The sequence below is a fragment of the Colossoma macropomum genome, unplaced genomic scaffold (genome assembly GCF_904425465.1).
Source record: "Colossoma macropomum unplaced genomic scaffold, Colossoma_macropomum, whole genome shotgun sequence".
Classification (NCBI taxonomy): domain Eukaryota; kingdom Metazoa; phylum Chordata; class Actinopteri; order Characiformes; family Serrasalmidae; genus Colossoma; species Colossoma macropomum.
In genome coordinates, this window is record NW_023494805.1 from 18,623,464 (window position 1) to 18,641,316 (window position 17,853).

At 38.4% G+C, this 17,853-nt stretch overlaps 1 protein-coding gene across 1 annotated transcript; it reads right to left on the reverse strand.

Moving 5' to 3' along the window:
• Positions 1-828: 828 nt before the first annotated feature.
• Positions 829-17,816, reverse strand: retreg1 (reticulophagy regulator 1). Its single transcript, XM_036596783.1, has 9 exons — positions 17,618-17,816; positions 15,803-15,909; positions 14,508-14,538; positions 4,455-4,581; positions 4,280-4,364; positions 3,829-3,951; positions 2,932-3,002; positions 2,702-2,825; positions 829-1,299 (listed from the first exon to the last, which is right to left on the reverse strand). The coding sequence occupies exons 1-9, from the start codon at positions 17,785-17,787 to the stop codon at positions 869-871; spliced, it is 1,269 nt and encodes a 422-aa protein (XP_036452676.1). The 5' UTR covers positions 17,788-17,816; the 3' UTR covers positions 829-868.
• Between the last annotated feature and the right edge of the window lie 37 nt (positions 17,817-17,853).

The window sequence follows — 17,853 nt, forward strand, 5'->3', positions numbered from 1 at the left end:
TCTTCAAAGGTTCTTTAGTAAAGAAAATGGTATATAGAACCATGAATAATCAAAGAAGGCTTTGCATGATTAAATAGTTCTTTGCATCGTGAAAGCGTTCTTCAGAATAATGGAGAATGTGCTGTAGATAGTTCTATATAGCACCTTTTGAAAATGTCAAACTTATCACAATAGACTAGCAGAATTTACTAAAGAACCCTTGAAAAAGCATGTATTTAATAGGGTACCCCAACACTGTTTATAGATATGTCACACAGTGTTAGAAACCAGTGAGTCTATTTGAGATTACTTGGCAATTCATTAAGGTCTAAAGCAATTGTGTGACGATTTATGCTAACTGGTGTACACTCCTAAAACAGATGGTTCTCCATCAATTTGAAGAACTCTTTCATGACGCAAAAAAACCTTTAAGCGTGCAAAGGATTCTTGGAGTATTTTTACTAAAGAACACTTTAAGAACCATCTTTTTTAAGAGTGTATGTAAGTTTTAATTACTTGTTAGTTACATTAGCCTCAAGACTCATGACGCTAACATGTCTCAAAACACAAAGCAAATATGTCTTGGTTGATTGACTACATTTGTCTGAGGAGAACATTGTGTAAATTAGATTTCTGGCCAACCGTCACTTTTATATGAAACATACTGAACTCCAAATACATTGTCGTTCCCACACTTTTTCACAATTGCACAAGATGCCTTCTTCCTCTACAGATTTGCAGATTATTGCAATGTGATTCAGTGAATTTACAAAAAAAAAACAATGGAATACCATCTTTAGTCTGGACCTTTCCCAGTTCCTCCAACCATTTCCGTCCCGCACTCCTGCTCAATTGCAGGGAGGACCAGGTGCCCTCGAGAAGAGTCGCATCAGTGGTGTCCCAGCAGTTTGGAGAAAAAGCCTGGTTGTTTGGTGCCTTTGGGCTGGGCCTCACCACTGGCCTTCTCCAGGCCCAGCTCCCCTTCCAGCTGCTCCAGCTCAGACTGGTCTAGCAGCTCAAAGTCCTCTGCCTCGCTGTCTGTGTCCTCGGCCAAAGCCTGGGCCAGTACTGGTGCCCCAACTGCCTGTAGACGCTCCTGCATGGCTGTGGTGACTGCTGCTGTAATCACATCTCCAGCCATCCTCTGAATCAGTCCCAGAGCCTGTGCTGCTGCCTCCCCCTCCACACGCTCTCCTCGTGTGGGCAGACCTATGCTCAGGTCATCATCATCATCGCCGTTAGTCCCCAGACCGTTATCCAGGGAGGGAAAGTCAGGGAGCCCACCGGAGAAGACTTCCTCTTCACTGCGTCGGTCTAAGTCTGGTAGCACCAGAGAGAAGGGAGGGGTCAATACATGCAAAATAACGCAAAAATAATAATAAAGGCCTCCTGACTGACTCTGAGGGACGTCAGATCTTTCAAATGTTAGTATTAATTACTCAAATCATATTGCCCTTTTGTCAATGTTATTAACTGTTATTCTCAAAGTAATAAAAGTGTCTAATTTCTAAGATTTCTAATACAGTGTTGTGGCTGTACAGATGTGATGTGTCTGTATTTAAATTTCTGTCTTTTGGAAAACGTGGAGTATCTGGCACTTCAAGAAATACAGCTTGGTCCAAGAACTTCTTATTTGGTATATATGTTAAGTGAAAAGTGTTCTTTCCAATGCTATAAAATGTTTTGTGGTAGTCATGAGCAATGTGCAATTAAATTTTCATTTTTAATGGTTCATGAATCTGAATCCTTTGCTACCATAATACAAATACAAATACAAATCGGTTCCAAAAGTCTACGGTAATATGGATAATGTATACCAAAGTTTGAAAGATTTGTTATACTTCAGTGTGAAAATACAGAGAAATTGCTCTGATACATAAATCATGCACTGGTAAGTTATCATAAACCAAAGAATAATGCTCAAAAAATGTTTTAAATCTAGCACAAAAAGTTGCAAAGTAATGATTAATCAATGCTTGCACCTTTGTCCATTGCACTTATTTGTCATACATGAACAATATATACTTATTTATATGCATTATGTATGTAATGTGGTTTTTGTTTTTAAAGGATCATAAATTAGAATTTTTATGACTTTAAGACAAATACCTATTGTATCAAGGTGAGCTGTAACATAGTTAATAAATACCAAAGTTTGAAAGATCAGATGAACTTCAGTGAACAGACATAGAGGGCCAATTTGACTCCAGTGCACAAAAAAACGATTGTCAGAAAAATGTATTGTTTTAGAGGTTATTCACCTTAAACTAAAGAATAAAGCCTGGAAATCTAAATTAACTTATTTTAAGGCCACATCCATTTTTAAAGCATCTATGTCTCAGAAACTAATGAAAAAACAGTCTAACATTTTGTTAGACTACAAAATCATCTACTGTAGTACTGAAAGTATTAAGAAAATATGAGATGGTAAGTTGGTAAGTTTCTTAACCCCTCAAAATCCCAGGCTTATTACATACTGAGGCTTATTATTCAGTAACTACACGGACTTCAGTGCAAACTCGTTGGGCTTATGTTATAGAAGTTTGTAATAAAACTTTGGGACCTGGCCATTAAAAAAATCCAATGACTTTGAGGTGAATTTAACCAGAGAGAAGCAGGATGGAGCTCTGGTACAGCTCAATTCTAACAACCCTTCTTGTTGTCATGGAGTGATTTCACTGGATATCTCAACACTGTAGCAGACAGAAGGACACAAGCTCACCCTCTGAGTTCTCTGTCTGAGGTGTGTGTCCTTCCGACAAGTTAAAGGTGCCGTTATCTGTCCACGTTACTTCAGAGACTTCAGTGTCTGATACAGACAGCTCCCTACATGCTGTGGAGTCCAACTGAAACACAGAATCAGTTTCACTTACCCTCTTACCTCACACTGAAAGCGAACATTTGCATTGGCTGTACTGCAGCAAGAGAGCAGAAAGTGAAATGTTCACTCACCTTAGGGAACAGTGAGGAAAGATCAGCTTCAATGCTCTCTTTCTCAGTCTGTGCCTTCAGCAATCTCTTCTCTGGAGAAAAGAAAAGGAGACAGGACTCAAGTTCAAGTTTATTTATTATAAGCCCTGAGGGCAATCAGTTTGCAGCAGAAACAGAAAGTAAGAAGACAGGTAGGCTACTAATTAAAATAAAATAAAACAAAAACAAACAAACACAAAAAATGTCTTCAATGTCTTCCTCCTTCATGCTATCAGAAACTGAAATGAATTTAGATAAATATATTTTAGATAAACGTATTGTATTGTTTTTACATGTACGTGTAAAAACACAGTTTTTCAGTACTAAAGTGCTTTTAAAAAAGGCTACATGTTTCACTTTACATGGACAAATAGATTTCTTTTTGTTTACTAAGGTTAAAGTTAGGGTTAAACAATTTTATGAAATCATCTACAGCACAGATCATAATAGAAAATGTCTTATTTTTATAGCTTCCTACAAACTGTTTGCAAGCTGTAGAATATTAACATCATATTAGAAACATTTTATAAAAGTATCTGAAATAAAATTGGTTATTATAATATTATTGAAAACAGTGAACTTTTTAACAGTCTGGCATATATATTGTATAAGATGTATGGGCCTCAGATTTTTGGATCCCACTGTATGACCAAAATCCTGACAACGTACAGTCGCATGCAAAAATTAGAACACTCCTGGTCAAATTACATGTTGTACAGATTTTCTAAATGAAAATTAGTTAACACTGTTGAGGATACGTGCTTAGTTTCACTTAAAAAAATCAAGTAAATGATTGACCAGGGATGTTCAAATTTTTACATATGACTACATAAAAGTGTGTATTGTGTATTGGTGTTTAAAGAGGATAAATTACAGTACCATGGTTCTCCTTGATCTTCTGAAGGAATTCTCCCACTCCAAAATCCAGTTTCTGCAGAACTGGATCCAACCACATCCCAAAATCATGTGACGACACAAGAGGCCACAGGAAAATGCCTAGCACTGGAGTGAACAGATGGACAGAGCATTAACACACACATGTCATGGGTCTGCCAGCATGTTTCACAACCTGCTGACTGCAAGGAACTGGAGAAGGCAGAGAATGAGTGAGAATGCCGTCATGATTACACTACTGGGAATGTGCTATCACATGTCAGGCCTTTTGGTGTTCACTGTGATATTGAGAATGATGCAGGATGGAAACCCAGGTTAGAAAAGTCTCTCTTAGCCAATAACAACGGTAATCATCTCATAACATTCTAATAGATGAATAAACAGGTTGAAACTTCACATAATTTGGAGAGAAATCAGTCAGACCTAGCATACTTACCTATAATGTATGAAATAACAATTCCTGGAATGTAACGCCCCAGCACTGCCAGGAAAGAACATAAGCTGCATACCAGCAGACAGAACTGCAACCAGAAACAAACACAGACTTCAAATACAACTGCACAAAACAGAGACTCAGTAAGTTCAGCTTAAGTCCAGTGGCTGTACAGTACCTTGCCTGGATTCTGTTGTTTGAAAGACGAGGTCTCTGCGAGAAACAGCTTGAAGCTCATCCAGGAGTCTGTGAACTGAGCTTCTTCTCCAGACCTGCCCTCCTGGCCTGAGTCAACCATCTCCCAGCTACGGACAGATAAAGAACCCATGAGTTAATCTTCTTATCACTGAAATCAGAGTAACACTCATCAATGTTAAGCCTGAGTCAAAAACACTGACATGGCACTTAGCACAAGCCTAGCACTGGCCCAGCACTGGCCAAGTGCATACTTAGTGCAGAACATTAGCGTGATGCTAATTCACAACTTCTATTAGTCATCATTAGCGTAATGCTAATTCTTGACTTCTAGTAGCTTCCATTTAGCTGATGCTAATTCACAACCTCTAGGCTCCATTTACAATCTTCTTTTTTAACATCAGCTCATCTACTTCGAATCACTACTTGGCTATGCATCACACCTACACTACACAAATGGCCGCTCACAGCAGAAGAGGACGAGTAGACAGCAAGGAGTCAATTATTCAAACAGAATACACTGGCCTTCGGCAGATTAGCCTCAGGCTATCCACACAAACTTTGCAATGCAAAATGTTTTCTTGAGAAGTCTGAACATAATTTATGAATACTTTTGCTTTGTCTGGCTGTAAATATGGTGTAGATCTGTGCTGTAGTGCCCTTGTTTTTGTTTTTGTTAGTTATGTAGCCTTTAGCATGCTAGCTAGACAGACTGCAGAGTAAAGTAATGAAGTATCAGCAGTTATGTGTAAGAGATGGAGTAGTTACATAAAGCGCTGCAAATCAAATGCTATGGTTTTGAAATGTTAAGCATTTTAAAGTGTTTACTGCTGTGGTTTATGAACAGGGAAATATGTCACGTCACAATTTCTGGGCAAGATCTGCTGCTAAAGTCCACAACTGTGTTTAATCTATCCACCCCAACCTTCACTTGAGCTAATAAAGCCCCTTAAGATCGTGCTTAGGATGTCCCTGAGAGAAAATGACAAGTCCAAGTGGACGAAGGCTTGTTAAAATCAGTATTAAAATGGGTGGCTAGTAGTCACTATTAATGTGATGCTAATTCACAATTTCTCTAATTAAAACTCTGTACGAGAATCACTCAATTTCAACTAACTAAGCTGATGTTTTAGTTATATTTCGTTGTAGTTTGGGCTACTTTACCTTTAGTTTCTTTGCTTGTTTTAGTTCAGCTACTTTTCTCTATATGCTAGCTTAGCTGTAGCTTCCAGAGCAGCTTAGTTAAGTGCATTTTTGGAACAGCATCCAGCTAATACTACTCATTAACATGCCACTTTGAGGAAAGTTACGCACGTGTGAAACTAGGCCAGGATGCACATTTATGGTTTAAACATTTAGTGCTCCACATATAACATGTCTCTCAAACATAACCTTTTCTCAACTATGAGAGGAGGAACTTCCTAAAGCTCCCTTTGAAATGTTTGTGGGAACCGTAAACAGTGTTAGAAGCACCATCCATAATCAGAGTGGATTACTGTCTATCTTCTCCTACACCAGTTGTAAAGAGAAGGTTAGTGAATGGCTGCCACATAAAAAGCAAAAAGTGAAGGTCACTGTGGTCAATAAGGTCATAAAGCCTGAGGTTGAAAGAGGGCACGCTAATGAGCCTCTCCCATTGACCTTGTTTCAGGGCAGTGCTGTGTATAGGCACATGTGTTCAATAAAGTCATGTGTCATGTACCATATGTGCAATGCACCCAGTAGTTAACACTGACTTTGTAGCAGTTGCAGTAGCATACACAAAGGAAACACTCCATGTATACTGTAGACTGATATATTAAAATGTGCGCAATGGAAGGCTGATGCTTTTCCAGCTGTCCTGGAACCTGGAAGTGTGAAATAGTTTACAGTCTCAGCAGCAATCCAGTTACAGCCATGTAGATGAGGATTCTTCTAACTTAGCACAACATTAGCTTAACAGGAAGAAAATGTAAAGAGGTAGAACCGTACCGTTCTAGCAAGGGTTGCATAAAGCATCAAATGTGTAATGTTTTTTTCAAAACTACAACGTGGTAAAGAATTAAATACTGTAATATTTCCATTGTTTATTTAAAAGGCCAATGTCCCACATTTTCTTGTATTTTTTTCTTGTAAGGTCCACTTATGACATTTGTGTGGTTTTGTGTACTAAAAACAGAGTTTATAACTCTTTTATCTCTTAGAATTAAACTGTTTTATTACTGTGCCTTTAAGACTGACATATGAAATGACCTCTGTTCTGATTGGCTACCCTGTACTGTTTCTCAATCAATAACCAGTCCAGGCTGAAATACGCCTTCTCACTTCAACAGGTCCATTGTGTTGGTTTCACATTTTGAAACTTTAACAATATTTACATACAATATCATGATTTTCTATGATACGGGCCCTACGTTTACACTACTATTCTCTTTATAGGCAAATCAAACTGCACACTCCTATTTCACTCAGATGAGACACTTGCAAGGAATTCAAAGGTGCTACTTGTGAAGTTTGTGAAACATCGTCTAGCATGGTTACATCAAAAAGAAACGAAGCACTACCTGAAGTTTACTGTGGAAAGGATATGGTCACAGAGTGAGGTTTAGACATATTTTGCCTCCCTTACTAATGGGGACAGCCAGCAGACAAACACAAGAAAACCTGTTTTATTTCCTCCAATGCAAAGCAGTCAAACCACCAAATTTACCTCCACAAATAGATGAAAAGTGTTTTTCCTCTGTAGCGTCTCTAGAACCTCTTGAGATACTTTAACTGTATTTTTTGGTATCATTTTGGTATCAAAAACTGCAAAACTACACTTGGTAACATGACAAAGCCTAATTCTAGCTCAGAATCAGTTGTTTCAGATCTTCTACTATTCTAGGGTACAACTCTCCTCCAGTCTCCAAAAGTATGTTGACAGTCATATGTGAGGTGTACTGTGGAGTCTTTTATGATGGGATTGTAATGGCAGTGTTAAACACCCTCAGTGATGACAGCTGAGTTCAAGAAACATGCTTCCACTGTTACAACTCTAAAGCTTGTCAGCCTTTCTGCTCCAAAACTAAAGATATGAGTAGGTCAAATATGAAGAGACTGTCTCTAAACTGCCTCACTATACCGTACTATACAACTGAGAGCTTCAGTGTGGCATCAAAAGCTTTATTCTAATCACTGAACCCAAGATAGTCTGAATGGTGCTCTAATCACTCAGAAGGATAGGACACGTCCCTCACGTCATACCTTCATACGATGACCCTGGCTTAGCTTTCAATGAATTAGCCCGGCTTTCAGAAGAGGGCATCTTAGGATTCTTTGGCAAAGGATGAGTATCTATTAACAGACGTTCAGTCAAGCAATGCCCTTTATCTGGGTGTTACGCTGTCCTTTTACAGCTGTCTCATCTTCTGCTCACTAGGTTAACATGGTAGCACTCAGAGTGCTAGCAGTACTAGTGCAAACAAGCCTACAACTTGTAGTAAACCACTGAGGTGAGTGTCTTGGAGACACTTCCACGAAAGGTCACATGCCTGTTACTTATTACATTCTAAGCAAGAGCCACCAAATGAAGAGAGTTTCCTGAGAAACTGATCACATGGAGTGAAACAGCGCATGTGACGATGAGGCAACCTGGCTCACATAGCATTTCACCATTCGGAGGGAGGCTGATACGGTGCTAGATTAGCGTTAGCACCAGAGAACGCGGCTTGCCCAACACAGAGCCAAGCGGGTGGCTGGGCTTCAATGAGTTGTGATCCCCACATGATCCCGTGTGGCTCATAAAAGCGTTAGCAGGGGTCATCTTCTGTGACAAGGAAATGGCAGCTGGAAAAGGCTGGTCATTCCCTGCTACCACATGGTATTCCATACTTAAAAAATATAAAACCCACATATGGTCCACACTGGTGGCTTATAGCAAAACAGGCCAACTATGTCAGTGTGATACACTGCATAACATCACATTAATATCTGTCAAATAAATGACTTCAAGGTCCCGTCTTGCAACTGCCTCTATTATTATAGCTTTCATTGTTCAGTTAGTGATAATATGTGATGGGGAGGCTTGTTAAAATGTGTGAGAAGGCCTGCTGTGTCTTGTTTAATGCCAACAACTGTTGACCCTAGAGACCAAAATCCAGACAGCTGCTTGTTTCGACTCCCATACTAATCTTTAAAGCAACACGTCTGAGAACCTAACAAGCCTAGTGACAGGATCCAGAAATAGCCTGAAAGCAACAGCTGAACAATTTAAGGAATGGTGGTGAAAAAGTTAGCACTTCTGCCTATCTTCCCAACCTGGGAAGAAATTGAGAAACACCAGTGAATCTCTTTCACACGTTCCTCAAACGCTATAGGTGATGCTTTCAAGACGCCAGATAAAGCAAGTACAGACTCTCATGGGTTTCATTGCTGTGTAGTTTCCATGCACGTAGGAACCTTCATAAAGGCCTTGTGACAATACCCCTGAACTCTGATGCCAAGTAAGTGGGGCATTCCATGACAGGCTTGTCATGGAGATAGCACAGTCCACAGGAAACAAAAATAAGTCAAGACTAATACCATCAGACTATCTGAAACACAATACCTTTGCTAAGGATCTAAACATTTACTAAAATATTCACCTAAATTCTGGAACAAAACAAGTAATCAAGACAATATCCACCATCTTCCACTATTGTTGTGTAATTTCCAAAAAACCTAACATAATGCCCATATTTCCCATCTTTCCACCCTTTATTAGCACCGTCCACTTTCCATAGACAACACACATTTTCCATACCCTGATAAGGAGTGTTTTACCTTAACCCTGACCCTTGGTCTTCCGAGGCCATCTCAAAGGCTTTTACCATGTAGAACGTTCTCAGCAAGGCAAGGCTAAGATCTGCTTAGGTTTTGGCCGCAGTATCCGTTGTTCAGTGACCCTCACAGTCCACTCAGCATGCCACACCGAGCCACAGTCTCCAGTGTTTATGTTGACCAAGGCCCCAGCTTCACTATTTCAACCAGTCCGGTCTAAAAATACCAGAGCCACACAGCATTCCACAGGCAGACATCAGATGTGCTGGGGTTGGCGTGGGACACACAAACTGTGCTGGAGTGTGACACATCAGCTGAGTATAGCTTCTTAAACAACTCCCTTTAAACAGGAGGCAGCCTTTGTGAGGCTTTGTGTTATATGCTATCTGTGGAACCTTCAGCGTAGGAACATCTTATCTGCTAAGCTGTCACTGTTATTGTGTTGTGTTTTCAATATAGCATCACTGTCAGACCAGAACCTTGTATCTTTATTGTTTTTTTCTTTTCATTTGAAAACCCTACCCTTTACATTATGTGAACATTTGTAAAGTTATGTTCCAAAATGCTGTATATTTTGGATATAAAAAGGTTTAAAGGATGCCATATAACACAGTTTGTCAAAAAACACACTATTATTTCTCTAATAAAGGTAGCTTTAATCATAATATAGTATGGATCCACTGATCTGACGTACATCTGCCAATGCCGATATACAACCACTTATAAAATGCAGAAATAGGGCCTTCTTATACTTCTTCTGGATTAACACTTCAGACAAATACAACATTTATTTTTATAGTGTTACAAATGCAGTGAAATGAATAAAATCCAAATACTAAGCAGAGAGGCCCAGCATCACCTAAATGTTCTGCTGTTCAAGTTGACATATTGATCAAATCTAAACATTTCACACTCGTTCACTGTCTTGCAACAAGTATAATATGAGCCAGATGTATTTTCATTAGTTGGCTTGAGCCAAATAAATACAAATAAAATTAATCAGTTTTCTATCTCTAATTAACTAGTTCTGATTTTTAACTGTGTGTTGTAAGGCATTTGGGGAAATGTAAATTTTAGCATGTGGGCTTGCAAAACAAGTGTTTTTTGGCTCACATTTTCAGTTTCTGTAAGCTTTGCTCGACTGTGTTACTGACACTTGTTACTTAGAGTACAGCGTATCCCTTGTTAGCCGCAAGATAAAGGGTTAAGCAAAACATATATATATATATATATATTTTGTATGTGTGTATAACAATGACGATTAATTGTTATACACACACACACACACACACACACACATATATATATATATATATATATATATATGTATATATATTTTGTTCCAATGTTTTGCTCACGTGTCAGGACTGTGCAGAAAACTATTCCTAGAAGTTACATGACCTCAGTCTGGCTTTTTCTAGTCTGTTAAGGTGACGCCTGAGGCTCATAAGATTACACAGTCAACTGTTCCTTCAGAGTAAACATGAAGTAAATTGAGTAACACTGTCTAATATAAGGCTGAAGCTAATGCATATCTGCTGTATTGCCTATGATTACCTAATTTATCAATATTTGCCACAACACAGGATTTTGCCATGACATACTGAGTGTATTAAAACACGCCCTCCTTGTTATTTTAATCAAAGTGACATATGCTGGTCATATGACTGTGACGGTAGAGTTATGACTGGAGTGATCATGACCAAGCAGATGTCCTCAATCGCCCACCCCCCACACTAATAGCAGGTTACGTTACATGAGCACACCCTCTGACCATCAGTATGCATGTTTCTGATTGGTGTGATTAGAGGGCTGGTAGTAAATCCTCTCCAGTAAGGGTAGTAAGGAAGTGTGGGTAGCTGCTGCAGGACAGAAACGGCAGTGTCATGGTGAAGACTGGAACACAAACTCAGGTTTCATAACACTGCAGATAAAACTCTGAAACAAACAACACCTGGCCAGCTACACACTCGTAATCTTATGTGCCCCTGGCCCCCGTTTTGTTGATTTTCTAAGTGAACGCAAGTACATATCTTCTACAGAGAACAAACATAAATATGACAGTTCCTGAAAATTCTAGAGCACAATTTCTATTTATTTGCATATATATATATATAACTTATTTTCACTTGCAAAATAAACAAAACTTTATTTGACCAAGGGTGCCCAAACTTTTGCATAAAACTATATGCCCTGAATGGACATTTCAATGAAATACCACACTGTTAAAACTGACTCAATGTTTTAAATTTAAAAAAGTAAGTAACCTGGTTGTCTTAAAATTTTGAGTTCACTGAACTTCAAATATAAGTTAACAGAGTGTAAAACACAGATTATTGTTTTGTTAATTTACTATTACAAGTTCAGAGGACTCAAAATTTTAAGGCAGCAAAGTTACTCTTTTTAATGTTAAAACAGCCAATCATTTTTTACAGTGTACCAGAATCTGACAATTATATTTCAATACAGCACCCTGTTAAAATTACTAAATAGTTTATGTAGTACATAGATTAAAATGTACTTAGTTTTCCATGGTTATATATTAAAATACAGATAAGAGTACATAATTTAGCATCTAAAACTCTTATCATTGTTGTAGTATGAAAATCTGGTAACTCCATTTTAATTTTTAACACCAACTGTTGATGAATGAATGGACCAATAGTAATGGCCCAGATTTAATCAAATCTTTTTACATTTATCTACATTACAGTTAAAGGGAAATTCCACTGATTTTTAAAATACTTTATGTATAATTCAAACGTTGTAATGTAAACATTTATAGTGGTGTGCTTTGAAATATTGCACTATAGAGAAACCTCAGATTTCTCTACATTGCTGTTGATAGGAACCAGGGGTTGTACTGTCTTCCACGCAAATACAGCCGTTTTATTTCCTATTCAGATTGAGCAGTGAACCTGTACTACTCCTTCTGAGTTTTTAAAGTTGTTAAACTAAACCACTGTGAATAATTCTGACTCAGTAGACTGGAGCATTTTAGAGCCACTCTGAATAACTTTTTTTAAATCTTAACAACTGGATAATGTAGACTTTTTGGAATTTTGTGGAATTCCCCTTTAAGGATGTTTTGTCTTTCTTCTTTTAAGTTATCAGTGGCAAACCCTGACTAACAGAACTAGGCCTTCACCTTGCGCCATAAATGTCAAAACACTTTATGATTACGCTAATTTCTAATATTGCTATTATAATGCCCCTATGGGATTCTAGTAGTATGTTAGCGCTAAGCTAACGACAATTCATATGAACATTCTTTTGCCGTTCTAAATTAAAGTTGTTAAGACATTGAATGTTTAATTTTAATCATACAGACATATTAAGATAAATATTTTGCCTTGTAGCAATTTGACAGTGACCCTTTCAGTAAAGAGCCCTGGCATTCAGCTGCCGCTGTTTTCCATTTCTAATGGAACTGACTGAAACGCAGTGGTCAGGTTACCCTTATATTTGCAGTCAGTGATGCATCTAGTGATGTACGTGAGGGTCACATTTCTTCTCACAAAATTGGTCCCCCTTATTGGAAATCAAAACATGATTTGTTTCCACTGTCAGTTCCTTATGAAGTGGTTGATCTGAAACATTATGTCTTCAGTTCAGCTACTTAAGTCCTAACCAATGGGAGAGCTTGCTTGGCTGTATCTACCTAGATACCACGAAGAGAGAAATCCTGCTTGGATAATTTTCCCTTGAGTACTTCAAGAATTTAACTCTTTTTCTCCAACCTAAACTTGACAATGAAATAAGAGAATTACTACAACATTTGAAGAGTTTCAATACAACAAGCATGATGATTATATTAAATAAAAATGTACTAAAAAACAGACTTATTTTATTTCACAGAAATCATTAGGCCATCTGTGAAGGCGTAGAAGGTCCTGAGGGTTCCTCCACTGACAGCTGCCATATCTTAGGTATGAGGTCGTGTTATGCCAGCGATGATAATTAAGTGTTTTCGAGATTACTTAACAACTCAACATGGTTTGAGGCAGTTGTGTGACGATATAAGCTTACAGTTTGCTAAATCATGTCTAGTGGCTAAACTTCTTTTACTTGTTAGCTATATTAGCCTTGTAGCTCAAGTGCAAAACTTAAGAAGCAAACTTCAGACACCAAACATGTCTTGGCTGATGAAGTACATTTGGAATAAGGTGGAAAAATTATGTCAAATTTTTATTAAAATATCCCTGAAATAAACTCACACTTATTACTGTACATGCTACATATAATCTACTTATAATTTATATAAGTTTCTGTAAACTAAGCCTTAATAACAATAGCTTTACTATAAACCTAATATCTGATGTATGTGAGCTCTTACAAAGCCTCGTCACCAGAGTTGACCACTGATTGATACAGTGGCTGCAAAGCAGTATACTCCACTGTCAAAACCACATTCACTGAACATGGGAAAGAGTATGCTGTATGTGAGAATGAGGATATAGGGGTCTCAGGGTCATGGTTTGGGAAAGGGTGAAGACAACTGCTGGAGCATGACCTAGATCAACAGCGGCCTGTGAACATGGGTAGGCTGAAGTAATGCAGCAGCTGCTGGGGGAACTGGGCGGGCTTTAACAAGTCCTGCCCCACATAAACACTGTGTTGAGGATTACAGCGTTGGCACACCCCCAAACCTCCACCCCCCCACTAGAGCACAATGGTGCCATTGGGCTTGTTTTCACCATAAGTACATAAACAATTGCAGCGCAACAGCGGTCACAGCACAGGGCCAGGCAACAAGATCAAAAATAATGGAGAACTGAAGGCCAACCATTAGTAACACTGGATAAAGTCATCAGCCCTTACTGTAATCAAATATCTTAACAAACTTAAGCATCTTCTTGCATGTATGAGTACAAGCTCTTTATAAGCAAATATGGCCATACTAGATGTTTGTATGCTTGTGCTTACGCATGACCAACTAATATGACTGCTATTTTCTGAGTTCGGCTATACTGTTATCATGTAAAAGTGGCCTTGCTGGCAGAACATCCTGTCCTGCTTCTACAGGAACATTACATCTGGCAGCGTAATGCCATCAGTGCACATGATGGACTTTATGGATTGCAGCACGTTATCAATAATGCAGCGAAGGTGCTGAAGCACCCGCTGGTGGTGAGATGTTACATTGCACGTGTTCAGTGTGGCTCCGGGGAGAAAAACAGGTCAAACTAGAAAAGTGATACAATGTAAACCAAAACACATTCTACAGAACTAGATAAGATAAGGAGCTTAAACATACCTGCTGGTCATACTACGCCATAAACTGGCACCTATTGGGGAAAAACAACCAACAAAACATCAGTTCTGAGCCTCTCAAGTCTTTCAATTCCATCTTAATACAATGTGAACAAATTCAATGTATTGCATTCCATCAAGGACCTAATGAATGTGTTACCACTATTCTGCATAAAATCTTATGAAGCTATAATAAACCATGTTTATGTTTGAGTCTACTCCAGTGAGTTGCTTAATTTAAGGAAAAGAACGTGGACTGTCCTGGAATTAAACCTCTTCTTTTATTGTTGTGTTCAATTGTCTTGCCTTTATAAGCCTTTTCGCCTTTTGTTTTTAGGTACATTTCTTTTTTTTTCTTCTCTGTATTTTGTATTTTTGTTTGTGTGTATTGCCTTTTATTTTTCTTTTTTTTTATTTCCTCCATTTTAATCCTGCAGTAAATCATAATAAATCATGCCCTCAAGAAAGTGCAACTTCCTTGAATTATACTTTTTTGTTTATTAATTTTCAGTTCAATTTTATTTTGCTTTATCTGCAATTCATTGCTTTTTTTCCCTTTCCATTTTATTTTGTGTATTTTTATTGTATTGTTTTCTGTGTTTTACTATATTTTATTGTTTTTTTCCCTCTGTATGTTGTATTTTACTATTTTTTTTTGTTTTTAATTCAGTTTTTCGTTCCTCTGTATTTTGTTTATTTTTAAAGCTTGTTTGTAAACTTGTTATGAATAAAGGTGCTATATAAATTAAAAGTATTATTATATTATTATTACATATTGAAATCACACAATCCTTCACTAATTAGATATTATTCTGATATATATCTTGCTTGTAGATTATTCGTCAGGTAACTCTACTGACTATGTCTACTCGTACACTATTGTTCAGAAGTTTAAAAATCACTGTTTTTGATCATATAAAACCAATTTTGTAGCAGATACATGGATAAAACAATTCTATTATGATGCTACTACTCTGCAATTTCACAGGTTTTTGTACAAAGCTCTAAAAATGAAGAAATCAGTATCTTATCAGTATCTTGTCATTTAATAACATCTTTATGGTCCAAAAAAAGTTCAATATTGAATGAAACAATATCTTAAAATACTTTATAATATGTAGCTTTTAGTATTTCAGTCTATACAGTATTAACAAGACAAGTGATTCCAAACTATTGAATGATAATGTATGGCTATGGTGATACACATGATTCATGTGAGTTGCAAAGCTCATTCTAATATTAGATTGATATTTTTCAGTAATGATATGGTGGTTAAGTGCATTAGACAGTGATCCACACCTCTTGACCTGGGAAGCACGACATCCCTCAGCAGCTGTACCAGCATCAAGAGAGCCAGACACAAGCCGAGAAGACAAACCACTCTACAGGGGCTCAGGGACACAAACCTGGATGGGGAAAATAACAACAAAGCTGTTTTCCATTGAATTCAACAGGGAGAAAGCAGCCTCAACTGCAAACCAACATGAGAAGGAAAGCACAGCACTTTCCAAACCACACACATACATTAGGGTCCTAAAATCTGCATCCACTCCTGAAAACGCTTCTATCTGAACGTATTCCGTTGCAAATAATATTATAAGCATAAACATTTCAGTAAGAAGTACAACCTTTTAAATATTTCCATGAATTTCAGAATTTCTTCTGAAATTTGGATTTGTTCCCTCCTTTGTTTCAAAGACAGCATGCATTGAAGTTGGCATAGACTCCACAAGTTTGTACAAAAGCCTCTGATGAGTAGATCAAATCCACCTAAGAGACACCTGAACACGTGCTGCCATGGCAGAGATAAGACTCTGACCTTTTTGTATAAAGGCCATCACATGGTCAATGTAACAAAGTATCTTACATTTGAATACTGACCTAAAAATAGTGCAGAACCTTAAACTTTCTCAAACTTCTGGTTGTTTACTTTCGAGGTTTTAATGTCAAAAAAACTAAATTTCAATGTGGTCTCAGACTTCTGGATGTCATTGAACAGTCAGTAAAAATTCCATCTACGTCAAAACCTCTTGAAGTCTGCCGGGACGCACTTAAAAAAGATGATTCTTTTTGTTTAATAAAGGCAATGGCTCTACTTAGAACCATGAGTGAATGTGTTGTATATGGTTCTGTATAGCACCAAAAAGCGTTCTTCTATAGTTACAAGCTTTACATCGTAACAATAGAAGAACCCTTTTTGGTGCTATATAGAGCCATACACAACACATTTTCCATCAATCTGAAGAACCATTCCACCATGCAAAGAATAATTTAAGCACGAAATGGTTCTATACAGAACTCATGGTTCTAAATAGAACTATTGCCTTTACTAAAGAACCCTTGCAGAACCATCTTTTTAAAGAGTGTAGGAAAAGCAGGAAAGCCTTCGTGTGCACTTGGCTGCTACTGTCCAGCACAGTTGGCTCTCAGCAGAAGGCGGGAGTGCATAATCTCCAGCATTTTAAATCCAGGCCACAGCTTACTTACAAGGAGGAATAACCTGTGAAGGGTATTTATATAATTCCAAAGGGGGGACGCTCTGTTTCTTAACCTAAATCCAGAGTTTGCACAGTCATACTTCCCTTGCATGCCTATTATATGTGCACCAACACAGCCAGTGAACTAGATTTAGCAATATTAAAAAAGTGAGCTGTAAATGCCTTATCTAATCTTTTCAGGTCATGTTCAAGCTCTGTGCTACAGCAGGTGTGATGGCAGGCAAACATGACCTAGAGAAAGGCCTGCTTCTTATACATCAACGCCCCAGCCTGCTTGACCTGTGAGGAATTTCACAAAGCAGGATTTCCCGCTTAGCCAGATAACTTGAGCCTATCAAATAGCAGAAGAAGTAAGGGATGCTTCTGCTGTATAGTGTTGACTTTTGGCTTAACTTGCCCAGCTATACTGAGAAATTAACTACCTACAGCTTTGTGAGACACCTCCCCTGGTTAACAGATAAACTACAGTTGTGCTAAATTAGCGCACAACTCAGCTGACTGGAGCTCAGTGATAAAACGAGGTGTGAGCTGCATGTTGTGCACTCGGGCAAATTAAAGTCGTCTCTCCTACATCAGGAGGAGAAGTGAAAGGAAAACGCTGCGTCATGTCTCTCACCAGAACACGGCGTTGGTGGCTGTGAACAGCGCGGTGGTCCTGAACGGTTTCCTCCAGTCCACCAGCGCTCGGACACCGCCTCCTCCTCCAGCCCGCTGCCCGCTCTCTGCAGCCCCTCGCTCTGTGTCTGAGCTCCGGCTCTCCTGTACAGGCTCCGCCGCTGCTGCCATGGCCAAAGCACCGCGCTCCGCCTCGCCCTCTCCACAGCGCCGGCCGGTGGCTCCTGCTGCTGGAGC

Coding starts and splice junctions, on each gene's coding strand:
- retreg1 (XM_036596783.1), bottom strand. CDS start 17,787: ATGGCAGCAGCGGCGGAGCCTGTACAGGAGAGCCGGAGCTCAGACACA. Junction 14,539..15,802: donor CGTGCTTCCCAGGTCAAGAG/GTGTGGATCACT, acceptor TTTCCCCAATAG/GTGCCAGTTTATGGCGTAGT. Junction 1,300..2,701: donor TCAGACAGAGAACTCAGAGG/GTGAGCTTGTGT, acceptor TGGTGCTACCAG/ACTTAGACCGACGCAGTGAA.